This window comes from Spea bombifrons, chromosome 9 (genome assembly GCF_027358695.1).
Source record: "Spea bombifrons isolate aSpeBom1 chromosome 9, aSpeBom1.2.pri, whole genome shotgun sequence".
NCBI lineage: Eukaryota > Metazoa > Chordata > Amphibia > Anura > Pelobatidae > Spea > Spea bombifrons.
In genome coordinates this window covers 26,397,115-26,425,080 of record NC_071095.1, presented here as the reverse complement: position 1 = coordinate 26,425,080, position 27,966 = coordinate 26,397,115, and the positions used below count along the sequence as shown (strand labels likewise).

Below are 27,966 nucleotides of genomic sequence, written 5' to 3'. Positions count from 1 at the left end.
CTGTTTCGACAGGACTGAGAATTTGATGCATGTGCCTGAAATGTTCATTAATGTATAGAGCCGGTATGATTGTGTGGCATTCCATTTTGTTTCATTCAAACTTGTATCGGGTCCCCTGTTAAGTTTGCCGTGGGAAGTCTCCTCAGTGCTTAGCATTCCCGTTCATATGATAACAGTTCTTGTTTTTTACTGAATCTCTTTTGACTGCTATGCCATTCAAAGGTGGGTCTTTCTGCAGTTTGCTCAAGGGAGAAAAGTTGTTGAAAGGAGGAGAAGGAGACTGATCCAGGAGAAGTTTCTGGGACTGGTCAACCTCCGTGTCAGAAGCCTCAGAAGACTCCCTGTATTTGTGGTCCTGGCTGTAGTAAAAGGACACTTTCTTGAAAGTGGAGTTTAGGTCGTCTTTAATACTCTCCAGGATATGGATGAAGGACGGACGATGCTTGGGATTCTTCTGCCAGCACCAGGTCATCAGCTCATGCCTAGCGAAAGACAAGCAAATACTGTATGTAAGTAAAAGATAAACATTATTACCGAATCACTAACGGGACGCAGGTACTTTCACCAATCATACACAAAACCAGAGCCTTCACAGCAATAGGCCTGCTGTCATTTTGGGGTATATATCGCAACTGGCCTTTGGCTGCAATGCTAAATATAACATCTTACAACTAACCATAGCAGAGGAACCATCAGGGGTCGTGTATAAAGACCAGACCTAAAAACAGAGCATTCAGTGTTTTGCCGTTTGGCGCCATTAGTATTTTGTCTTTGGGGAATGGCGCCTGGAATACTTACAGTCTGTCGGGACAGTTCTCCGGTTTTTCCAAGGTCCCGTTGTCTATCACGAAGTGAAGGACTTGCTCGTTGGCCATGCCTTGGTAAGGCTGCTCTGCCAAAGTGGCGATTTCCCACAAAACGACGCCAAACGACCTACACAGGTAGAGGAGAGTAAGCCGATACTTAAACTAACCTCAACCAAGACATTTGCTTGTTACGGAAAATGAAACTGAATTGTTTTTTCCTAATCATTACATTTTTATGTTTATAGATTAAATACGGTATGGGAGCAGCCACCTTTACTTCCTGTTCTGAGGATCTGTATAATTTTTCCTCTCTTTTTGTCAGAAGATGATTGGTTCTTAGGGACAGAAAAAGGGGATCGTTTAATAACTTTTTATAAACTATAAGGAAAACTATTTTTTTTTGTACACAGGTTTTGTCTCAAAGTACATATTTGGATTTCCCAAAAAGTAACAAATACAGAAAAGCTCAAGAGGAAAGTGGCGGCCATTAGTAACTTATTATTATTATTATTGAGATACAATCCGGAATATTTCAAGCAGTTTTAATTCAAGGTAAAAATCTAAATGTATAATTATATTATTTCATACATTATGTAAGTGTGGAAAAACAAAAAAGGGAAAATTGGAATTGTTCTTTGTAACTTGGCTGAGCCAATTTAACCAATTTCAAACATCTGAGTTGTCCGTTTGTCTCTCTCTCTAACATGATAATCTGAGAAACATAGAAAGGCTGCCACAGATCCCCAAAAAAGTCCACGTAGAAGCAGAACTACTTGGTTCCGGGTCCCACCAATTTGGTTTTAATATTGCCCCTTGTTCTCTGAAAAGATTACAGGCGCCATATTGCCACTTATAAATGTATAAATGGAAGCACCATTTGATAACAGACAAAGTTATATTGTGTTGGCAGTCAACCAACATTGCTGAGATCAACTCAAATACCAAGCTGACCATTTTTCAGGTCAACTCCCATCCAGTGTTGAGTTGCAGTGGTAAGCACGGCGAGTCTGCGGTTTAGAAACATTGAGTTGACTTGGCTGTCAAGTTGAAAATGAATGCAGAGATCGGACCATATTCTGGTGGAAGTGGGCTGATCCAAACCCTGCCAAATTCTCAGAATATCAAACAGATGAGCAACCAGACCGCTGTAGATCTGAGCTCAATGTCAGACTCGATATTTCAAACTTGACATCACCTTGGCTTTCAGCAAATAAACAAGTTATCGTAAGAGTCTGGTTTTATCGAGTGCTGTTGAGTTACGTCAACTTGGACTCTAGAGCATAGAACGGTCTTACTTTTCCACATTCTTGCCTCTCTAACCTTTCAATATGAAATTGTATCTCTTCTGACTACATGCCGTTGTTTTGTCCACCATCAGGTTCACTAAATGTCCTCAAATATTGCAAGAAGGAGGTACATACCAGACGTCAGAATGCGGAGTAAAGATTCCATCTTTTAAGGACTCTGGAGACATCCATCGCACCGGGAGAAGCGACTTGCCCCCTTTACGGTAATAGTCAGTCTCATAAATATCTCGAGTCATTCCAAAATCTAAAGGGATGGCAACAAAAAAAACCGTATAAAGCATTTATAGTAATTAGCTATTGTAGCTGGTTTAAACTGCGGGGAGAAAGGGAGATGTGAGAGAGAAAGCCACATATAGCACGTATGTATGTATGTATGTATGTATATGGCAGAACAGGAGAATTAAAGTTCTCCTGAGGCAAAAATAATGATTTTATTACTGTGGTATTAAGAGTAAAGAATGTATTCTGGTGGCATCATAAGACTGAGTTAAAGGTGGTAGCAATTTGTGTTTTCCAAACATACATAAAGAAGCACACGTGCCCAGGACATGACACGGTTCATTCATACTTGTTGGAATTACAGGTCACCAAGACCGGGAAGAGCCTTTGCACGTCTGGACCTTTCAGCAAGACCATTCATAATCCTCTTTCAAAGGCATGCGCAAACAGTAAAAAAAGGATCTCTACATAGAGAACCTACCTACGAAATCAGAAGCCTTCACTAGGTAAGGCCATAATTAATTGTGATTATTTTGTGTAAAGCAATGTGTTTTAATGTCATATATAATGTCAATAGAAAGTGACTGACTCTGAGCAACATTGTCTTAATTTAGAATGTAAATCCAGATTAATTGTAGCTCACGACCCTGGAATATATAAAAGTTTACAGCTCATCAAATAACTAATTTGGCCCCGTGGCAGAAACTTACCTCCTATTTTTACGGTGAGGTCCTCGGACACCATGCAGTTACGGGCAGCCAAATCCCTATGCACAAATTTTTTGGCATTGAGATAGGCCATGCCGTCCGCTATCTCTCCTGCCATCTGGATCATCTGCTTCAGGGATGGCTGAGATCCTCTGTGCCTATTCTGTGGAACAGGAGAGAGAAAGTTTTAATACAAATCTTTGGGGTGGAATCTGGACCTATCCCCAAACCGAGTTTTTATATTACACCATTAAAGAAAATGTAGTCTGATGAATTATTTGTACCTTGACATTTACCAAGTACTTTTCATACACACATATTTTCCTGTATGGCTTTTGGGAGGCACTGGAAATCTTTTGGCCAGACTCAAACATAAACGTTTTAGATAACGCACAAGATAGACAGTACCTCGTCTTCTGATCTCAAAGAGCGTAGGTAACTCTTCAGGTCCCCCCTGGTCATCAACTCCATGATCACTATAGCCGGCTGTCCTTGGGACACAACACCCAACAGGCGTACCTGTCAAGGAAACATGTATTGCATTGTCAGCAGCGGAGTATAAACCGGTTTATCCAACAAGCAGCATTCCAGCACCCATGACCCTTGACTTGGCCTATGGACAGAAACCAGGTCTCTCCATTGAATTTAAGGTAAAATACTCATCACGATGTTCTGTCCGGCCAACTTATCTCTTCCGTCTGTCTCTTACCATACACAGTAGATGCCACAGCGGGTTAACGATGACCAGCGATGTAATAAAAATTCAACGAGAGATCCCACACCTACAGCCATTAAGAAAATAATACAGATATTACGCCCATACGACGCCGTTACTTACCACATGATGACACAGAAAGGCTTTCATCACCGAGGCTTCACTGAGGAACTCTATCCGTTCTCTCATGCTAGCCAGCTCATTCACAGTCTTCAGAGCCACTTTGGTCACGGGTTCATTCTTCACAATCTCCTTGGCCACCCCCTCGTAGACCATTCCAAAAGACCCCTGGCCAAGCTCTTTGATAATGCTGATCTTCTCTCTGGGGAATTCCCATTCATCTGCCACGTACACTACAAACCGCAAAGAAAGGCCTTCGTTATATCCTGCCTGGTTATGTCCATTATAAGATGCAACAAAAACACGGTCCTTTATTCAGAAGTCATGGCATGAGAGTAGAGTTTTTAAGCTTCACCAGAATAAGTTCAGAAACCCCGGTCTCTAAGTCTGCTTCCTCCCTTTTTATTTTAGAAAATGCTCCTTAAGTTCAGTTGCTTCTTGTAAAAAGTCATCCATTAAACTGCAATTTTATGTTTCATAAAATGTATGTTTACATTTTTCATTCCGAAAGTATAAACAGCAATGGGTCATTGCATATAAGTTAAACTGTAACTTTAAAAGGAACAATAAATCATTTTATTATTAGATTATTTTATCATTAGATTATTAGATTATGAAAGGCCAACCCCAGTGAGCTTCTCCGGCAAAGGCAGCTTGGTCGGCCCTGTATAATGTATAGGTAAATCAGTGAGTTTAAATCACAACTTCCCCGGGAGGGAGACCGTCGAGCCCACATGAGCTGGAAAGGAACTGGCATATCGGTAACGAAAAACTCAAGAAACCAAAACGTCATACTCACTGTCTGTAGCACTTAAATATTCCGGGTTAACAGAGGCATATAGTGTTCCACTGGGGTATCCATCGCTGCTTCTATAAAGAACGAGAGAATACACATTAACAACCAAGACTGTGTCAGTGGGAAATCATATATATATATATATATATATATATATACACACACACACATATATATATATACACATATACACACACATATGTATCATTGGAAATTGTAACAGTTATTAAGAAAAATATGTAAACTCTGCCCCATAGCGTTTCTCCTAGGATGTCGTACAAAAAGGTTCACGATCTGTTTATCCAAAAGGGGTCGGAGCTCCGACTCGGGCCACGGCCAGGCCGTACCAGTCTGCTCCGGGCAAACGGATTGCTTTTCGCTACACGTTCACTTGTATTTTCAGAAAACGAAAAATCCGATCCAAAAATAAACACGACTTTGTTTATTTTCATTTCTAAATAATGGTCGGTTTAGCAGTCTAAGTGAAGACGGATCCTGTACTGTCACGTAGGCACTTTTGTCACACGGTTTGCAAGAAGTTACACAAAGTCACCGCAGAAGCATTACTCAGCCACGTGTATGAGAAGGTCGCCTGGGAATACTTGCCTAGTTTATCAAGGTTAATATTTACACGGAAAATATGTTACAGAGGAGAGTATCTGTACGGGAAAATATTGGGGTATTTCAAGATATAATATACACATCAGCACTGTTGGTGGAGAAGGGGGTAAAAACCAGAAAAAATAAGGAAGATGGAAAGTGTCTGGATCAGCCTGAAAAAAGTCCCATAAGTGCTACAAAAATACAAAGGCTCATCTTAAAATTTCAGAAGAATATAAAGTTATTCAAACATTTCAGCTGGGAAATGCATCTTCATTAGGGTAAGGTCGTTAAAACAAATGGACTAACAAGAATACGTCAGCATGCAGCACCGGAGACCCTTGTCATTGTTTTGCCCCGACTGCCCCTCTGCCCCATCGCCCAACTGATGTAAAAAAAGTTAACTTACCCTTTCTTGTTGTAGAAGAAGATGAAGACGGCTAGTAAGGCAATAATCAGAAGCAAGATTATGGGCATCACTTTGAGAAGCAGATAGAGGTCCTCTGATTGCTCCTCTGCTTCGGAAAACAAAAGGACAGGATGGTCAACACGTTTTTAAAATATTTTTTACTTGTTTCAATAGATTGTTCACTAAGTAACTCAATATAGTAAAACTTATAGGCACTGGAGGCAAAGAACGCAGAGCAGCTCTGCGACTTTTTGACGCGAGTCCTATTTTTGTTTCCGTCGGTAATTTGAGTAAACAAGCTCTCAATGCAAGCTGAACTTAACTCGTCGGAATCCCAGGTGAGAAAGGACCCAGAAGTTCCAAGTTGGTTCATGCAAAGGAGTTTGAATCGAACTAAAGATACAAATTACTGAAAGCTTTCATCTTGGTTCTTGGAGAGCAGTAATGTGAAGCGCAACGCACACATACAGATCGCACCCACCTGGCCCAGGGACGAAAAAAACAGTCGGAGTCCAAGATCCATTTCCAGATAAGGATGTGGCTCTGATTCGAGCCGAATAATTTCCAGGTTGCAGCAAAGTGAGATGGGCGCCCTTGTATTTTTGGAATCGTTGGCGGGAGACACAGACCACAGTTGAAGGTTCATCCTGGCAAAAGAAGATCTGGTTAGTTTGATCCGTGGGTCATCATTCCTAGAAACAGAATGCCATGGCCGAGGGTTTAGGTAGCTCTTGTTACCTCATTGTCCCTCTTATACTTTATCTCGTATTTAAGTATCAGGCCGTTGGGTTTTGGAGGCTCTTCCCAATTCATCAAGATGGCGTTTTTCCCGATAGGTTTCCAGGTGATGTTACCAGCGATGTTATCTGCTTGTGCTGTTAGATGGATTAGATTAGATAAATAAGATGGAAAAAGACAAATCATGGATATTTTAGTTGTCTTTCATATTAACATTAAAATGGGCTCCTTTTACTTATGACATCATTTCTTTCCTTGTGTTATATATATATTTGGGGGTTGCTTGTCTAGATGTCCAATTGAGGGAGAAGAATATTAAGGTCTTACCAATTTTTTCCCTTCCTTATCATACATTTAAACTAAAAATCTAGTAAGAGATTGACAATGACTATTAGGAACAAAATGGAAAAGTATGGAATCCACGTACGATCTGGCATTGTTCTGGCATAGACGAAGGTGGCTGCGCTGCACCCAACGACGTCGGCAGCGTGGTTACAGGCATGAATGTCGATGCGGTATTCGGTGAAGTGCTTCAGGCTGGATATTACCATCCGGTCCCGGAAGATTTTGTCCTTGTACGGCTTCATGTCTCCCAGCGTATTGTTGATGGTGTGGCTAACAGTCCCTTCTGGTATGGTGATATTTCCAAGAACATCACTAGCCAACCCGGATACATCTCTTCTCCTCTTGGGAGATCTGTGATTGTAACAACAGCGGTTAGTGGGCAATGCTGTGAACCTTATGGGAGAACATGGCGATCCAATTAAAGGGTCGCTGGAAGACCACACAGAGCTCCTCTGACATCCTATAACTCACATTAACAAAGGGGCAGAACCCCAAACAATGGTAAAAATCATACAAGTGACTCCACTAGCATGCAGAGATAGCCCCCCTCAAGTCCACAAACCAAAAACTTCAGTGTTCCACCTATCTATTATATATTTTCTTGCTATTATCAAGACATATAGATGTTTCAACTTGATCGGGTCTTTATAAAGAATATTCGTGAAAAATGAGGACGACAAACAAATCTCGATGGAGTTGTGTTTACTAACCATGCCTGGGAATTCTAAGAGGTCAGAATAGCTCTGTATGTTGAGTATTAATCATAGGCCATGCAGGGAGGCAGCATTTATGAGAAACTCAGTCTGCGAGGAATACGGCCGCGCACAATGTTCATAAAGCATTCCGCGTGATCAGAATTAAGCTTGTGCAAAGCGATGCAGGGTACGTTCTGATGGTGGTTGAATACATGGTGGCGGCAACAAAATACAGGAGTTATACAGAAAATTACAAATTTTCCAAATAATGTCATTTTAAATGAGTTTGGCTTTGGAAGCGAACCTTCAAATGTAGAACAGTTCAAGCATTTTCTCTAATAAAAATATGCATTTTTTTTTTTTTTGCTTAGAACCTAATGTCCTCGCTCCCAGCTTCTTGATTGGCTGTTCAGCTTTTAGTTTCTGTTTTTGTTTTTTTTTTAAACCACAGCGACTGCCCTAGAATCTTTAGAGAAGTCAGGAAACAGAGGAGGTTCTATGTGTGCCCCTAACGCAAGGCTGCAAGGGATGTCTGAACATCCACGTGTGAGGTCCAGGGGTGTATTCACTAAACAAGGAGTGTGAATTATGAAGGATCATCCATCGTGAACATCTCCTGCAAAAATGGCTGAGCTGGCCTTGAATAGTGTTAAGTACTCCAATGTCTGAGAGGACACAACCCTTCCTGTAGGAGACGCTCACTGGGGTTGGCTTTTCAGGGCAATAAGATGTTTCTGCAAACATTTTGTTGCACAAAGGATAGTAGTTACAGTTGGGAAGATTAGGAAATCATAAACACCAGAAGGTTTATTATTTTGGCGCTAGACGACAATCCTCAATATCCATGTTTCACAGGAGTTTGTGAACTTTATAGTTTAAGAGGTGAGAAATGTGTTTATAAAACATTTATAGAACGCTATTCCACTCAATAAACCACCAGCAGAGCAATAAAGCCAACAGACTAGCAAAGCGGCATACTGACATCCCCAGCAGGGGGTGCACAAAGCCAAGTTAACCGTTTCAGTAGTGGGGGGTAAGCAGAGCATGGATTGGCTCACCCACCACTGAAGGGGTTAACTTTTCTACACACTATCTCACCTCTTGTTGATTAGTGTCACTTTCCAAGGAGGCCTATAAACAAACAAATGCAAAACATTACAGTGACCACACAGCTAAGGAACATTGCCACTTTGCGCCAACTTAAAATTTCCTGGAGGACATCACACAGAATATAAGGCGAGTCATGGCGACATCATGTGTAAGTGTACCAAGTCTCCTCTCGGATGTTACAGTGCTCATCCTTATCATCATGGCTGATTTCTTGGTCGGGATCGGGAATAAGGAGGAAGAAGTTGCAAGCCCCTTGTTGACCACTAAAGTCATCAGGCTGGCTCAGTTTTTGAGTTTCCAGCCTTTACAGCTGTGTCTGAGTCACCTGGAGTCCAACTTTTCACCCACCCGAGGGCAGGCGGACGCTAACTGGTAGTCAACCAGTCTTGGGGTAAAGATCTTTGAGGATGGGTCACAAAGCATCACTTACCTTGGGATGAAGATTGTGTTCCGCAAAAAGTTTTCAAACTTCTTTTGGAAGGACCCCTCTTCCCCTTCCAGAAGCTGACCCCCATTTTTTTGGCATGGGCAGCATTTATCTTCAAAGTCCTGGTTTGCATCTTGATTGCTGTTGTCATCATTGTCGAACCTGGTGTCGGCAGTACTGGTGGGTAGCTTCAGACCTGAGAAGGAGAGATGGGCAAGAGTAAAAACTTCAGAAAATGCTTTCACGGTGCAGGAGGATGGTTACTCTGTCCCTTTTAGATATATTTGATGCCAATCAGGCGGTTTTTGTAGTCAGTCACACGAGACATGAATCAGAAGCTCCTGAATAGGATCCAGATGTTGTCCCCAGTCACAAAAACCTGTTTTGTTAACGTGGGACAGATAAAGCAGTCCACTTTAGGGTATACCGTGGGAGCAGCAATTTTAACTTCCTGTTCTCAGGTTCTGTAGGATTATTTCCCCCCCCCCATTAAGTTATCTCTCTCCTGTTAAGTTTCCCAGTTGTTATTAATTGGTTGTGGCAGCTCATATCTTCTCCGGGATAAACTAAGTATCCCCAAAACACTTACACTTATTAACAAATGAAAACCACAGGCTAGTCTGATTCAGTTATGGATAAAGTTGTGACGGTCGCAGGTCATCTTTAAATCACTACAGCCAAAGGTGGTTCTCTGTAATGTGGGTATATACAGTAAATATTCTGTTGAATTATGTTGAACTACTTTAATCGTTCCACTAAGATCGCTATGTAACCAAGTGCGAGCCGTGCAGCTCGGAGGTTAATTTTGCCACATACTGTATGTAAGTAACACACCATTAATCATCAGGATTCTCAGATACATAAACTTCCTACGGCATCTGTTTCCATTTTAGCCCCGGCTTCTATTTTGTCAACACAAAGGGTTTGCCGTTACAGAGGTCACTGGGTTTCTTTGGCCTGATGCACACGTTCTCAGCTTCGTTTAAAGCACATGTATCAGCCACGCGCAGGTTCAGGTGCGGAGAACGAATATATGTGCGAGCTTAAGGCTACAAGATGCTACAGCAGACCATGAGATGCTACACTAGAACCAGAGCGTGCCCCCTGCCGGGCTCCTAGTCCCCACACAAACCTAGCTCTAAGACCCACACATTAACACTGTGCACACACACACACACACATCACACACTCAAACAGCATACACTCACACACACACACTAACACAACTTACACAGACACACACTCACTCTAAAATCATACACTAAGACAAGCTATACACTTATATACATACTCATTCTAACACCACACGCTAGCATTTACCCACTCCCTGTAGCACCATAAGCTAACACCCACTCACACTCACGAACAATTTTTCCATATACACAAAACCAAAGCTTTTTTTTTTCTTTCTTTCTAACTGTTCTGTGCATTAGACGGAGCCGGGGTTCGTGGCCGACCTTTGGTGCAGTAATCATTAATGTACAGCTCCTGATCTTCCATCATCTGTTGCCACAAAACTAGGTAATAGGTGATGTTTCCATTGCGTTGAGTTGGTGGCTTCCAGCGGACAATTAGCTGGGATGAGGAATTTGACATTACAATGACATCCTGGGGGACAGTAGGTGCTACGACAAAGAGAATAGGAGACCCAGTGAGTTCATTTAAACATCTGTCGCACCAAGACTTCCTATCTAGTACCATCTTACAAATACGACAAGAATTCTAAGATACAAAGTAGCTCAAATAAGCCTCAACGTTCCATTTTTATTCCAAGTTAGCAATTTTTTTTCAGTTTAATTAACTGACTTTTTTTAATTAACTTTTAATTAATTGACCCAAGAAAAGACCTACCACCCGTATCCATCTGGATCTACATGGATATACAAAATAAAACTAAATGGCAATGAGAAAAACTCAGATTAGCACATGAAGCAGTCCTCTATTAGAAAACGGGGGGGATTAAGGTTGCCCACATTTTATCTGGAGACTGTTTCTAGAACCCCAACGTTTGTATTCTGCCCCTAACTTTCATGATCATTACACGTTTGTTTGGAAATATCAAACACAACCAAAATTAAGTTGTGAGCGTTGGATTGGTTAATCTACATCTATTTACTGTCTGGCTGACTAGGTACGGTGTCCACAAAGATTAAGCCAGTGTGTTGTGTATTACAATCTGTGAGTAATGTTCCAGAATACATGCATCTGAAGGTTCCCTGGAGTTCTAAACACTAACTCACTACTACTCATTTGAGGCGCAACAAAGATTGTGCGTCTTACCTGCTGGCTTAGTTCGAACGTAAACCACATCGCTCTGGGCTCCATAATTCTGTCCATCTTCGGCCGTAGACAATGTTATGGCGCGGACGTATATTGCATATTGTGTCCAGGGTTTCAGGTTTGTCAGGGAAACGCTCGGCTCTTGATCTTTGTTCAGAGGCAGCTCCACATCTAGCACATTCCAGCTGTTGGCCCCGCAGGCATCTTGCCCCAGGTACTCGGTGATGTTCTGAAACGGCCTATCAAAAACGCAAAGCCCACAAGGAACTTAGAACGAGAATTTTGTTCCAAAACACAGATTCTTCATGAAAGTAAGGTTGTATAAGTTTTATCTGCTGATTCCAAAATGTGCCTACCTATTTTGTGGCATAGGAGTATAGGGCTAGGGCTAGCGGATATACTAAATCAATATTACAAAGTGCTATGAAGAACTTTTGTCTTCTTGAATCACGGGATCATGGTGGAGAGTAGTGTGGTAGATAAGGGGTAACTTGTTGCTGGCTCTCTTTAGCTAGCTATAATACTGATGTTACTGGAACATCTGGCTGGGCTTGCCCCCTAGACAAGGATTTGCCAGTCTGTCCAACACAAACCCCCACGCCCCAGTACCCTATGACAATATAAGGATCAGTTTGTCCTGTGTCCTCTCCTGAAACATCTCAGAAGGACTTACGATTCTTTGTAGTAAACAATGAAGCTCAGCAGGTCCCTGTAATCTGGAGGCTGATATCGCTCCCATCTCAGAACAATGCGATCAGATTCCGTGCTGTTGCTAATAAAATGGAGGGTATGGGTTTTACCTACAACCGAAAACCGAAAGGGTCATTAATTTCATGCAAACAGGGACTGATTCACACAAACCTAATCGAAACTCCCTTATATATTGTTCTTAAACTGCAAATCTTTTTTTAATGGGCAAATTCTGTTGTGTTTGGCTTCAACATCCGCATTTCACAGGAAGTCCTCAACTTGATTCCTTCTTTTTTTCCTCTCTTTTCCCTTTTTTCCCCTCTCTCTCTTTCATTCAAGTTACACCATTTTGGGGACCCATCTCTAAGAGAAGTTACGGGTTTAACCATACACAAACCAATAATAATAATAAAAAAAACTTTCTAACGATATTATGATATAAAAAAAAGTCCAATGTGTCTACTAAACTTTCTTTATACAGACAAGTAAAGGACATCATCAATCGTAAATGTGGTTTTGCAAGCTTTGCATAATAACCCTTTCCTTAGACACAAACTAATCACAGCTACTATCGCTATGCATTCACTCACATTTACGATAATAAATAGTGTGCCTACTCTGCTATAGAAACCTTTAGTGAACCCTTAGAGGAAATACCAACTATTGAAGGTTGGAGGCCTGCAAGAAATAAAAAGAAAATGCAACAAGTGACTCACAGGAAGCTCGGTCTCCGTTGGTACGAGGGTTGATATCAGCTTTGTTCTGTCGCCCTTTCGTGCCGGTTATTTCTTCTATGTGGCTGATCTCAGAGAGACAGAGCTTGGGGTTGAAAGCGAAGTAGAGTTTTCCGACGGGAATGGAGAGGTTCTCTCGACTTGGCTCCCACAGCTGCTGAAGGTTCTGATTGTCCAACACATACAATGTGTAGTTCCTGAGCAGACACATTAAGAACATTGTAAAGGACATCGAAGGAACCCTTTGGACTTCAAGAATACCTGGCCTTTTTATCTTTATCCAGGGCACAATGAACTGCTCAAGTACCAGTAGGCACAAGAATACTGGAGCCTATCTACACACAAAAAAAGGGAATCATTTCATATTTGGGGGGTATGTAGCTTTGGCTTAAATAGTTAACTATCTGTTCCAACATAATTTTAAAACAAAGATGGCTCCCGCATTACTCTCCATGTTTTGGGCTCCTAATTCGAACAAATTATGCTGACCAGCCAACGGTCTCTCAAATTATTGAACATAGAATGTGAGGAATAGTGGAACATGCGGCCATAATTTACCCCCAATGTGGAATCCATCGAAACCCTTCCAAGGTAGAGGATGGGCAGGATACACAGAGGTTACAAAATGTCCGCCCTCCTTCGTATTGTTTGTTGCACCCTGTATACAGCGAGGACTGGACTTACCCATCTACCATGGAATCTCCCCGTATAAGCTTCAGGTTTTTAAAAAACGACAAAGACACGAGAGCGAAGGAGTGCTTGATTTTCAGGAAGCCGGTGATGGTCTCTATTAATCCAAGGCTTTCCTGCAGCTCAGCATCTATGTTTACTAGAAACAAACAGAGTAATTCATCAATTAAAAGGGGGGGGTTGTACATATCCACATTAACCCAAGAGAAAATATAGTCTTTAATTGATGTTCATACCTTTAATTGGGCCACATAGGAAGAGATGTAAAGTTATGGGACCTCAGACATCTCTTCTTCAAATGGAAGAACAGACCTCTGGGTAGTTGGAATCCATACTTACCTCTTTTGAATTACTTGGAAACTAGAACTTTGGTTAATCCACGTCCAATACGATGTCGGTCAAAGAGTGACCGACCCTGGGGGATGTGCTGTCTTGCCAGCTTGACCAAACTAGCCCACCCAATGCTAAAATATGAAGTCTCCCAATCTGACTACATCAGACGTAATTCATGTGAATACTCACTGCCTTTGCGAATGTTGAGGATTAAACTGCCTTCGATGTAAGTACATCCGGTGAGCTCCTTCGCTGTCTGTATGGAGTCAATGGGCTTGATCCCAACCTTGCACACCTTGGGACACAATCCCTCACACTTATGGCAAACGATGCTGGAAGACAAAAGTGAATTTACTAAAGAAAAAATGGAGCCCGTCCCAAAGTTTATTCCTTAAAACACGTTAAAAGGCAAAACTTTACGCTGAGCTTTGAACGCAAAGAGATTCTAATTAGAATTTCACTACAATCTTATACAAAAGCCAGATGTATGGCGGATCTCCCCGTGTACTTTGATAAACCTATTGAGAGCCACGTTAACAAGACTATTAACCACCACCTACCTGCTTTCATTCCTGGTGTATCCCGACGGACACTCCGATTGACAGCGGTTCTTGTAGATCACAAACTTGGAAGACTCCCGAGCGTTCTCGGACACCTTGCGCAGGCTGGCGCAGTACTCGGTGGTAACGCAGCGCCACCCCGCGTACTCGTAGGTTTCGGGCGGACAGGAGGGCAAGCACTGACCGTTGAAGTAAAAGTTTAGGCAGGCCACGCAGGCACGGTTGTCTCCCTGTCTGCTGCAACCTCCTAGGCACTCACGATGACAACATCCACCGTTGCTGGTGCAGGCGATATTCGTTGGGCAGTCACAAACTACAAACATAATTAAATAAAAACCATTAAAGAATGAGGAAACAACTTTGGAAGTTGGAAACAACTTTACCCAATTTTATTTTTGCTGGAATATGTGGAGAAAGCATGAAGTTTTTAGCCAAGAGACAGTAGCCTGCAAATATTAGGCTCAACAACGAGAAGCAGAACGTAACTATCAGAAACACTGGATTGAAACTAGTAATAACCACAGAAGAATGAAAGCCAGAAAGATTTCAGCAAGTATGGAGTAGGAGAAGCCGGCGTGGTCTTACAGGGTCTTACAGGGTAGAGCCGGGTTGACGACCCAGTCAATTTTAGGAACTGTAGGATTTTTCTGTATCCCCTGAACTCCGTTCTCAATGTCTAATAGACACATTGTCAGCCATGTCTTGTTGCAGAAGACGGTAGACAGAGTCCACAAATCATTGAAGAAGAACCACTGAGCCGGGACATTTTATTATAATAATTATCGGTGTCCGAGAGCAGGGCAAGCAGTTTAAATTTCCAAAGAAAAGAGGTTTTTGTTGAATGTAATTCTAGGTAATGAAATAAGGTACACGAGGCTCAGGGCGACCTTAGCAGAAGAGGTAGCGGAAAACAAACTATTTGAACTGGAGTTGGAGACCAAAAATGTTATAGGAGCTGAAGCTCCTGGCGCTCAAGCTACGGCACAGAAGAGAATACCACGTGGCCATCGACTGGTATAAAAACTCTGATCTCAGGGCCCTGCTGGCTTTATGGGGACTCGAGTTTTTCATTCAAAATTAGCGGCTAATCTCCAACATTCTTTATCTGCCTTGGCTTAATACAAGCTAAATTATCCACACGCTGTTAGTATGAATCGTGGCGCCGTCCACTAATACGCAGAGATATTTAACCATAGAATTTATACATTCTGATAAATCCCACAGATCATATAAAACGCCTCATACAGGCTCTTCGAAGCGCCTACAACGGCTAAACCCCGACCAAAGCGAATATTCCGCCGCCGCCGGCTGTGGAATAAATGCCGCTTTGCTTTGAACTAAAGGGGCGAGCGGATTTTAATTAGCCGAGAGCTCGCATAACGATGTTTAAACATTGACACAAGGTGAGCAAACGAAAACACAGGAGCAAGCGCCGAAACCGCTCAGATACATCGAGGTTGTGGAAATTAGATTCCTCGGTGTCCAGGAAAACATCACAAGCTGCAAGGGGGGGAAAAAAAGGCATTGAGCGAGGAGTCATGGCACCCGGGATGCCAGGAACTCGAGTCATCCGCCGTGCAGCCGTGGCATAGACATGGCGCTGAGCCTTAAGGGAACAGACGTTCCTCCTCGTGTTTACAAGCCAAACAATCCAAGTAAAAGGGCGTCCCGGTGCGGAAGACGCCCAGCCGTCAAGACCCCACGTTTGGCAATTGTGATGCAGGGCATCGCTGCTGGTTTTGTTGTGATTTCAAACATACTTTCTTGTAAAGCCCGTTTTAAGAGCTGTGCAGATTAGGACGCTAATCCGGGTGACCTCTGCCCTACATGTTTTGGACAAGAGTATCAGATAAAGCATATTTCAGGTGTGCAGGAACTTTATACATTATATCAGTACTGCTACAAAAAGTTCACCTAACGGCACCAAGTCTCAAATCTTTTAAAACGGTTAAAACACAGGAATAAAACCTAAATAACTGTGAATTACAGTTATTACTGGGAAATAACGGACGCAATCAACGCTGAGCATCGATGCTAAAATATTTTAATTCGGTAATTAATTAACACTGATAAAAAGTGTGATTTTTAAATAGGCAAGTGGGGTAAGATTGCCTTTGCACATTCTGAACAGGAAGTGCCTCGTGCAGTAGCAAATTGCTTCCCCCTGCCAGTAAATGCTTTCCTAGCACAGAGGTAAAGGGGGTAAATACACATACAGATTAGATTAGTTACTGCTAGAGAAGGGGAGGATGGGGGGTATGTTTTTTCCTGTAAAAATTAAGACAAAATGGCATGTGGAATATCTTCTTTATGACACAGCATTCAAACTATATCACACCTTTATGAAAGATGAACAAATGACGCCAGTTACTTCACTTTTTAATTTGCAATCGGTGCTAAGGTGCAGCTCTGATTGGGCGATTGTGATCACTCTCCCCGTCCAATCCATGGAGGAGGATTAGAGGAGATCTTTTGTTTTTTTTCTGTTGATGGTTTCTTCGTTTATTTTGTTACATTTGAGGTTAAGGGGGGGGTGTCCTGGTTCTAATGGAGAGTTGAAATATTCTTAACATATACAGACCTTGTTCCATTTTTTTTCTGAAAATGTCCATTTTCTTGCTATGGAGAAATATATCATAGCTGACAAGAAATGCTCCTGGTGCGATCTATACACAAACCCACCCAGCAGCACGTGAGCTTATTCTAGCATTGTTTATTATTGTGACACCACCATATTCTGCAGCGCTGTACAAAACTAGTTTTATTTGACCTCTGGGGTTTTTCCACTGAGATATTTCGTCCCACCTCTTCAGACATGGTTTATGATGGCAAAGGGGGTTTTCCCTGACTGGCCCTGCAAAATGCATAGATCCAAGGTGATTACACTATGCATTTTGCAGGGCGGAAAATAACTAACGGGGGTTGGCAATAAAAATGCAGATCAGGCCTTGGAATGTTTCTCACGGTTTAGTAAATAAATCGCACAAAGAGGGGATTTTTGTATTAAAAACAAAATAAAATTTTAAAAAAATAACTTTAATTGTTAATGTTCAAACTAAGAGCATGGGGGCCGCTGGCGGACATGGTTTAAGGATTTGACAGCTGTCTTCGGCCATACGGTGCAGACAGAATACCGACCCTCCGAATTCCGCTCTCCCTGATCTTCTTCAAACCCGGGATTAAATTTTAATTTACCTCGTTGGAAGGCTGAAGGTCATTCTTCTAACTAATGCTCGCAACCACCATGATTACGTGCCTAATACCATGGAAAGGAGGCAGGAGAAGGGCCTGGAGACCTTTCTTGGAGACATTAAAATAAAATAATCGTCACATGGGCAAGGGGGGGTATTTACTTGTGACCGGACCGAATTGGCTGTGGGTAAAAGGGTTAAAGGGCAAATCACACATGCTGAGAACATAACATACACTGTATGTAACATACAATGACACTTTACTATAAGTACAGAGAACACACAATTAAATACTGCCGTTTTGTACTAAACAATGCATAAAGAATATATATTATCATTTAATTGCCCTGGAAACACACGGCCCAAAATCTGCCTTAACTATCAAGGGTTAAATAAAAATAATCACACTAAAAAGAAAAAATAAATAATTTGTACAACTTCCCAATAAAAATATTTTCCTATTATTTATTAAAACGTTGTTGTGTATCGTGGTAGATCTGTTACACTGTAGCAAGTTTTACAAACCGGCAGGAGCCCAGAGGCCGGAAAGGCCCTGATTTATGAGCTCCTCTTGTCTAAACCAACCATATAAGCCAAGTTTTATTTGCACCTTCAAAAACAAAAGTAAAGGAAGCAGATAAAAGAAGAGCGACTTCACACCTTAAAGACACACACACCGCTTAAAAACGGGCATATTAAAAAAAAAAAGGGAATTTGTGAGAATGGCCATGCAAGTGTTTAGCCTTTCGACTGGGGATATCCAAAAATGATCTTATTATTAGTTATTATTTATTAGAAATAAACTGTTTGCTAATAAAATACTATAGAAATAAAATGCTAAATATATTTGGTCAGTTTCATTTTTTTTTTTTTTTTTTATAAACCCAAAGGTGAAAAAATAAACACCAGTACGAATATAAAATTGAAACATAGTATGAGGAAAATACTTCCCACAATACTGCAGCAGCCCAATAACACTCCTCTCAGTGTTCAGCAACAGATACAACAGACGTAGGCGCGCATGTACACGTGGAAAAAAATATATAATATAGTGTGATAACGTAATTATAATGAAATGCGTGATAAGAGCGCACTCACAAACACAGATGGTATCAGAGGCTCTTTAGAATAAAAATATTTTGTTTAGTTCTTCCATTAGTCTAAAAATGAGTAAAATAGAAAAAACCCAATAGTGCAGTATCTTCTTAAGATGAAACCTACCACGGAATGAAAATTGAAAATACTTTTCTCCTGAGGAAGCCATAGAAGGTGAAACGCGTTGAGAGAAGTAGAGAGGAGGAGTAGTTTTTCCCTCTACCACCGGACTTTCTATTTTGAAGAGTTTGAGCGATTCTGCAATCCTGTAAGTGCATTCTGACTTTTATCAAACATCTTAGGAAGAAATAAAGAAAATATATTTATTCTGAAGAGCCTCTGATACTATCTGTGTTTGTGAGTGCACTCTTATCACGCAATTCATTATAATTTCCCTACGTTATCACACTATGTTATATATTTTTTTCCACATGTACATGCGGACCTACGTCTGTTGTAATTTTTTTGGGGGCATAATTTAATAATATAAATAAATAAAGACACCTAAATCTGTAAAAGCCTCTAAGATGGTCCTTTTAGCGTCACTCCACGTAAGCTTGGCGGGCACCTACGTTACACGTGCTGGGTACTTAGGTTTAGGGAAGGTGCATTTGGCAGACGGACAGAAGATGTCGCAAGTTTTAATGTAGTGTTTTTATTGTAAACTCAGATGAGACGTGCGAGGGACACCAGCCAGGCCCTCCATGAAAACAACGCGTACATGCGATGAATTACACGGAAACCTGCAGTTTATGTGGTCGGCCAGTCCATCTGTAATGAGTGCCTGGAGTCTTTCGGAAAGGGTAGTGACCCTCTGAACGGGGTTTTCCGAGGGGGGGCGTCTCGTCAAAAGCAACAGAAAAGGAAAAATAGTAACAATATGTATACTATATATGCCAAAAGAATAATATCTTAAAGGCACAGTATCACATAAAACACTAGTTGTAGCAGGGATTGAGTAGGGGCCGTGTGAAGACCCAAAGTGGGATGGGGACAATGGACTTTAGACCTCTTGGCTACAGGTCGCGCGCCTACTCTTCTTACCGTTTCTTAAACCGAGCAACTCAGTGCGGTCCCTTTAAATGCTGACCATTGAAATTCTGTGTATCGAGTCTGGATACGGCTATAAATTACACGAGGTATGTGCTTTCCTGCTATAAGCACAGTCTGGGAATTCGGCCAAGTCCGTAACCCGTCTAGTTACCATATTGAGACAAAAACGAGGTTTCTCTTTCCATTTCCGTCATGTCAATGAAACGGCTTTCGCAAACCGCGATCAAGCCAGCCTTAAAGAGTGCGGCAGGCTGACACGACATCGCTATTTACCATTGGACTTTCAGCGAGATATGGCGTGTTTACTGTAAACAGAGGCCTGCATATGGCTCCTGTCTTGTAAACACGCGCCTGGAACATGGGCCGGCTGCCTCGATACATTGACGGCTAAAGAATTCCTTGCATAATTTCCTTTTCTCTCCAACAGCTGTAAGGGGCCCTGAGGGACAGATATTTAGCAATCTGAATGGCCTAGAATAGAGGTTACCAGCAGATCAGACCCGCGCGGCCCTTTTCTCCTGCTGTAAAGACTCAAACCTTAATCTCGTCTTAGATTCAGGAGCCGTATGCCTATCCCATGTATGTTTACATTCCCTCACTGTATTACCCTCTCCTGCTGGGAAGCAGTTCCACTTTTAAACTTCTGACCCAAGTTTTAGGTTGTAGCGTCTTCTTCTAACAGTTCTCCACCAAAAAACTTTCCCCCTTTGTTAAAACCCTTTAAGTACTTAAACGCTTCTATCCCTTCTGTCTCTCTTCTCTCCTCCAACCTGTATAAATCATATCATAAACCCCACGTGAAAACAGCACAACACAAATTACCAGCAGAGCCATAGCACAGGTTCTCTAACCTTTCTGGCAGTTACTGGAAGTCCAGCAACGAGGCTCGGTGACGCCATTTATATGAGTCTTTACGCAGGACTCTTCCATATCCAGAATCCCAGGACAGACGTCGGCACATTCTTCTACCGGCTTGTTCCCCACGATGTAATGGCTTTCTACGGAATCCGAGAGCAGCGCCCAGTCAATGGTGTGGATGTGACAAAGCTCTTGATTGCGTTCAATGCGAACCACCCCGCGGAGGATGTTGGTGAGGCTGTGAAGACCCACGTCTCGCAAGTTTGGCATCTCGTAGATCACCAGAGAGTAATGGAAGAAGAGGTCCGTGCCCCGGATGACAGACAGGTTGGGGAAGAGCTCTCGTAGACTTTCCAAGCCGTAGACGCGGAACAAGAGGAGGTACTCTGTGATCATGGTCAGGCGGGGGAAGCTGAGGCCTCGGAAATCCTCCGGCTTGGTGCTGAACATGAGCAGAATCTGCAAGTTGCCTTGGATTACGGTGCAATTTTCCAGCTTCTGGAACTGTGAAACATCGTTGCGGATGTCCATGCTGCCGCAAACTAAGGGGGGGGGAAGAAAAATCGTTATGAAGCCCCAAAACTTTCATTACCAAATCTCCATTTGTATCTTTATCCTCAGACGATGTATAAAAGAAACAAAATCACCTGCGCTGTACCACACCTTGTTGTGAAACCCAGAAAGACACTGTTGCAATCAATTTTTGTAGTCATAATAAAAAGAGACAAAATGAAACATTGAACGAATGGTGTGTAACTGTTCTGATTCCATATATATATATATATATATATATATATATATATATATATATATATATATATCCATCCACACACACACATATAAATATATAATAAATATAAAACTTGAATTTATTGCAAAAGAATAAAAATTGTTAAATAAAAAGTAGTGCAATCTCTATATTTACATAGAGGGGGGCCGTCACACACACATTGTACGGATCTGCCCCTCATTTACAACATGGCCGTGCAGTGCAGTTGTTCATTTGCATACGAGGCCATGTAGTGATGTCATATATGAGAGAGAGTGGCCAAATTAAAAACCGATTTGCTCTTCACCTATACGTTGGCACGCGATCCAATAGCACAGCATGTAGGTTACCTTACGTGACCTACACTCTCTCTGTTTTAAGTTTGTCCTTTACACCCTGTGCATCTCGAAAGGAGAAACGAATAAGGAGAACGAGGCCTTGCTTGTTTATTCTTAACCATAATAGTGGAGAGAAGAGGTCAATAAGCAAGATTAGGTGGATACATCCTGCTTCCATTCACCCAAACTTGGGAGAAGAGAGGTTCTACTCGAGCCTGGGGACTAAAAGCATGGCGCTGGGTGCCACCTGTGCATCAGTATAGGGCACCGGCGGGATAGACGGCACCATCCAGGACATTCTAGACCATCCAGGAGATCTGAAGGAAGGTCTCCGCTGATAAGTTCAACCTCCGGCATGGCCGGGCTACCATAGCAAGGAATGCGTGAATCTGAAGATAAGGAGGAGTATCAAAGCAGTCGCGGGCATTAAAACACCTGATGCTTATTTGTTTAGCAAAGGATATAACATGTTCTGTGATAAAAACACGACTCGGGACACCGAGATACGGATCGGAGCAGAGACGAGGGCGGATGGAGCTTGTGTTCTATAAACACAGCGTGTCTGGGATCCATAAGCGATGATCAGATGTTTCCAGTTTGAAATTAAAACTTTCTGCCACGTGCCTATCCCGCTTACTGTATTAACCTCTACCATTTCTGCTCGGAACCAATTCTCTACCACCCTCTCTTACATTACCCTTCACAACATCATTCTTTCCTATACTTTGTTTAACCCTTTTATGAATTGAAATGTTTATTCAGAATATTTACATTCTGAGATGATTGAGATAATTGCGTTAGCCGCCACATCCGCGTTGTAATGGCTTCTAGATAACGACACGTAAGCGTAAATCGACAGGTTAATGTAACTTTCTATACATTCATTGGCACACCGCACAGATCAGATTACCTGGATTTTTACAATCTGTACGGGTCATGTTTACATACTTTATGTACAAAAACAATATATTTATCCCCAAAACAGTTAGAGTACAAAGTATCAGAAACCACAAAAGCAAGTTTACAGTAAACAGTGAGGCTATACCTGCCGTGTACCCCGCCAATAAACCGATTGGAATTCAGAGGAGGAGGAAGCAAGAAAGCTTGAAAATTACGCATTCGTTCATTTATACATAGAACATAAATTTGCCGGCAGATCGGCCCCATTCGCCCCGTCTAGCCACCCATACTTCCTGCTGGAAAGACTCGAACCTTAATCAGTCGTTGGTCTCGTCTTAGATTCAGGAGCCGTATACCTATCCCACGCATGTTTATTACCCTCGCTGGATTACCCCCCTACCACCTTTCTTTACATTATATCTAAGCCTTTCTCTAGTTTTACATTATGGCCTCTTGTTCTAACATTTCTGCTCCTTTGAAATAAACCGTTTGTCTATAATAGTAATGGAATCGTAATGGAGCTTTTTGGGGCCATTTTTTTCCCTGTTTAAAGTGCTGCCCCCTGCAGTATGTGGGATGAATAAACTCCCATATTTAGTTATACATCCCTTTTACTGCAGGGGGCAGCACTTTTACCTGTGCCACTGAGCATAATGTGAAAAGTGTAATGACCAATGGGTTTTTTTCCCCCTTTAGTAAGCTGTAAGCTCCTTTGGTCAGGGCCCCTATTATAGTATAAAACTATAGGCTCCATGGAGATCGGCCCCCTGTAAGCTCCTGGATTTTATCCATGACTCAATTCTGACAGCAGGGTGTAAACTCTTTGGGTCCTTACCTAGAACACTAGATTATAAACTCATTCTGAAACTAGACTGTAAGCTCCTTTGGATAGCTTTCCAACCATAGCATGAGTATTAGCTCCTTTTGGCAGGATGTTCAATAATATCCCATTATTATGCGATCATAAGGAAATCCCTCAAAAACTGATTCTTCTACATCCTACCCGCACCTTACACCCCCCTGTGAGCGTAACGATAACCAATTGCTTTGGGTAAACAGAGTCCTGAAACAAATGTTCAGAATGCTCATTACTACCAGTCACATTGTTACTTAGTATGTACAGTAAACAGGCTCCCTGCATTAGAAGGTCACGTCACCACACTTCTAAACATGTGCATTCATACACATGGCTGGGAAAAAATGTATCCGAGGGGGTAAAGTGAATAATCTCGCAGGACACATCATAGGAAGTACGTTTTTTCTGCAGAAAACATTATTATTCAATATATGGATGTGTGTATCCGAGGCTGGCATGGACCAGATGGCTCCATAAAGTTAAAAAACCCAAAGAACTTGGCGGCCCACTGGCAGGAGACATCTGGGCTGCCATGGGGCAACTAAGCCGCATCCGCAAGGGAATTAAAGTGTGTTTTTGCTATCTACCACCCAAGTTCACCTCAATTATTTCCTAGCTCTTGGTTGTGGTGACCAAACCATTGACCAGCATCCCACCACATGGTAGATATCAGATCTTGGTTTAGATTAGAGTACATCTAGTTGCAAACTCTTACTTGGGCAAACACCTACTACCCAATCCCAGTAGCATAATCCTGTCTCATTGTATCCCTTCAGAACCACCAGCTGGGTTAATTTCTGGTGGTTTGAATCCCTTGGCCCCCTGAACGACTCCTTATTTTCCTCCTCCAAAGAAGTCAAGTGCCTAAGGATGCTCTACAAACCAGGAAGGCCTTCATACATACCAACAGTCCTGAAAAAACATGGCTAATCAATTTATACTTCTATAATATTGTACCCTGAATTCCATGAATGTGATAAAAAGTCTGATACGGAATGGAGTCCCGACGCACTTTTAACAGATGGCAACTAACATCAAAGCTCTGGCTACTAAACAACGAGGCTGCTCTGTACAGGCTGTCAGCCGACCAAACATATGTGGCTCTAAAGCCAACGGACCTTGAATGCCTTACTGTAAAGCTGGAGGCCTTTTAAACTACCGGAACCAGCCAACCTTGGCAATTTTCTCGGAAAACCCTTAAGGAAAATAAAGTAATTAAAAAAAAGAAAAAACTTTTACAAATATGGGAAAAATCCAAACAATCCCATAACAAAAGATGCGCGATCAAGTGTTGGATCAAGTCATGCAAACAGGCGCAAGGAATTCCCTGTCCATCGGGACCGAAAACTAAAGAGATTCCCTGCAGAAGAGACGAAACGACATGACAGGCAACCCATGCGTCAGGCAGCCCATACGACACGCAACCCATACGACACGCAGCCCATGCGACACGCAACCCATGCGACACGCAACCCATACGACACGCAACCCATACGACACGCAACCCATCACAGCGACCTTAAAGGCATACTCTGTTTTAACGGCAGGCGTCCAATCCATACCATGAGATATCCCCAGAAATGATTCTTTAGTCGCATAAAAGTTTGCCTCTTTCAGAAATTTTCCGTTTCTATGCCAACAGCCTATCAGAGACTGCTTTTGTGTCACATGGCAATCAAGTGTTCCCAGCAAAAAAAAAAAAGTAAATGAAGAAAGGAGTTATATTTTGAAATGGTTAAAGAATTATTTCCTGGAACAGTTTGGATATTCAACAGTACTGGGAATGATGTATGGAATGAAGTATTTAGTTATAAAAACATATGTACAGAGCAGAGGTAGCCTTAAGTCGTAACGTCATGACGTAAGCCATCACCCGCTTCTTCCCAGCGGGCTCTATTTTAATTCTACACGTTTTGGCAGGTTGGTGCCCCTGGATGGAGGGGTTCGACAGGCCCAGGCGAAGGTGTAGGGGAAGACTATCTCACATCAGACTGGTTTCCTGGCATAATTTGGACCCTTTGGGTGCCAGGCTTGAGTGCAAAGCTTTCCGGCTCATCTCTGGCAATCAGGGGGTTAAACAGACATACTCAGCCATGCAGCCGGCTGTCAGATTAGTCAGGCGCGATCGCCATCCATCACCACGCCAAGTGGCTGGTACACGCTGTCTGCCCGTCACTAAGCGTGTTTGATGATATTTAAAGCTGCTGTTCCACTTCCTCGTCTGAATCTTACACTTGTAACTAAATTCTGCATTAGAAACATAATTCTTAGTCCTGCTGAATGACCAAAGCCTTCCCAGAAATAATTCTTTAATCATGTCAAATTTTGTCTCATTCATCATTTTTATTGAGATCACTTGTCATGTGACACAGAAGCAAGCATGGAAAAGCTTCTTTGAATTGTGCGGTTTTTTTTTTTAAATCTCCATGGAAAGAATAAAATGACAGATCTGATTAGGTTTGTTGAACCCACTAGAATGCAATTAATGTCTAAGTGGAACAGCAGCTTTAACAAGAAGTTCAAAGCTCGTCCACAGATCAGACCCACAGATCAGACCCACACACACCACCGGTTCCTTCCATCCTTCTTCAAGAAGTTCGCGGTGGATTTCAAAACGTCCTTCGCTTTCTAGCATAGTATGAGTACGTCTCTGCTTAATTAGCCTGTGACACCTCTGCTGGAAGTCAGTTCCCTGCAATGCCAATATATGCAGCAAGAATAGAAACATTTATAAATATCCATCACTACAAATTGAATCGCCTTATTTCCGTACCTCACTTTGTCCAAGACTAAAGTAATGAATGATAATGAGCTTCTTCCAACATACCAAGCCATTAAATGACAACATATCCATTCCAGCTCCAGACTTCAAGTCTCATGATCCTCAGCCACTTCAACGCATCCAAATCATCTATTCTGTACATAACTGCTAACCGTATGAGCTTCCAATTAATGGCATAACATTGTATCTGTATAATCTCTGCATCGTTTGACATACAAAGAAAAAATAACCCTCCAACCCCTTCCCAGGTAGATATAATGAAATGAGTGGCACTTACAGTCCGCTGCCTCCCCGCTTGCTGCGAACATGGCAATGACCATCAGTGCCTGCATTAAGCCCATGATGCAAAAGGGGGCCGCTGTCCTCGTGTCTCAAATGACCCCCAACTTGCAAAAAAGATGATGATACTTCAATCAGAAATAGCTAAACAGAGACTCAGCTTCACCAGGGGGCCAATAACACAGGTCTGGGGGCCACTGGATACATTGTCATCAGGAAAGACTGCATGCACCAGATTCAGGCAGGTAAGCAAATGCTGTCTGGCAGGTCATAGACTGCTGCAGTGTGAGCGGAGGTGATCAGTAACTGCCTACACACCTGTGTGCAAGGGGCAAGGCTTTCTCTGGATCTGCCCCATTCACACAGCAGGTAGGGTGCATGCATTCCCCGCACAGCACTGATAGGCTAACGCCGTCTCCGTGGGACATCCTCCACGTCCTGCAAAAGCACACATTAATACATACATTATTTAGGGCACTTCTAAAGATTGGCCCCGTCACGGCCACTGCGGCCATGATTACAAATAAAATAAAAAGTATAAATATATATATATATATAATAGAAATGTATATGTACATATATATGTGTGTGTGTTTGTATATATATATATATATATATAATTCTAAATGGCTACTTAATGGGTTATTGTATAATTAATCATATTTATAGATAATCTTTCACCATAAATACATTCCCCAAGTGTTTGAAGGGTTAATAAAATAAATAGTGGTTTTCTGTATGTTCTGGAGTTTCATCATTAGACAGGCACGGGGGTTACGGATAAAAAGTGTTTTAAAAAGTGGTCTTATCACCATAGAAACCAGCTGGAACATTCGAATGGTTGCTGTGGTGAGAAGACTTTGCACCGGAATCATTTTCTTGGGTGGGTTAAGTTTAAAAGCCACTCCAATAATCATATGCACTTTAACGCGTGTGATAGCTGACATGTTGGTGGTGTTCCCCTTGCAGGGGGGGTTTCTGCCGAATGCCCCCAGCTATGTTCCATTTGGACGAACACATCTCCCTGTCCGTGATTTACTTTCTGCGAGTCAGCTCCAGGGCTGGCTCCGAGAACTCTGCCAATGGGGTCTAATCAGACCCCTGTGCACGTGAGTGGCAGCCGTCCGTTCGTGGAATCGTTGGACCATATAGGGGAGGTCAACTGCAGGTACAAGACACTTAGGATCATTTGGACTTGGTATCCTGTATGTCCCAGAAGTGCATCAAGATCCTAGTGAAAGAGAGATGAAATGCTAGGAAAAGATGTCATAATCTAAAACTACAGGGTCAGAGGATTAGATGCAAGTAAAGAAAGTTTTACTTTACTGAGTGGGTGGTAGATAAGTGAAACAGCTTCCCAGCAGAAGTGGTAGAGGGTAATATAGTGAGGGAATATAAACATGCGTGGGATAGACATACGGCTCCTGAATCTAGGGCGAGACCTACAACTGAAGGGGCCGATCTGCAGGCGGGTTTCTATGTTTCTATGAACTCACAAAATGAAACTGTATTGGGACTATAAGGCCAATGGCTGGCTGAGGATTGTGGAGTTGGAGTTCCCCAG

General features: G+C 42.2%; 1 protein-coding gene across 1 annotated transcript; it reads right to left on the bottom strand.

Annotated features, from left to right (window-relative positions):
* Positions 1–114: 114 nt before the first annotated feature.
* On the bottom strand, positions 115–26,649 carry INSRR (insulin receptor related receptor). The gene is made up of 22 exons (XM_053475011.1): positions 26,401–26,649; positions 20,472–21,020; positions 14,282–14,594; positions 13,911–14,053; positions 13,383–13,527; positions 12,681–12,895; positions 11,948–12,074; positions 11,275–11,513; positions 10,452–10,619; positions 8,998–9,190; positions 8,556–8,588; positions 6,845–7,113; positions 6,418–6,554; positions 6,161–6,326; positions 5,680–5,785; positions 4,674–4,744; positions 3,878–4,107; positions 3,448–3,558; positions 3,043–3,202; positions 2,228–2,357; positions 799–933; positions 115–482 (listed from the first exon to the last, which is right to left on the bottom strand). Exons 1-22 carry the CDS (start codon positions 26,462–26,464, stop codon positions 143–145), a joined length of 4,044 nt encoding a protein of 1,347 aa, XP_053330986.1. The 5' UTR covers positions 26,465–26,649; the 3' UTR covers positions 115–142.
* Positions 26,650–27,966: the final 1,317 nt, after the last annotated feature.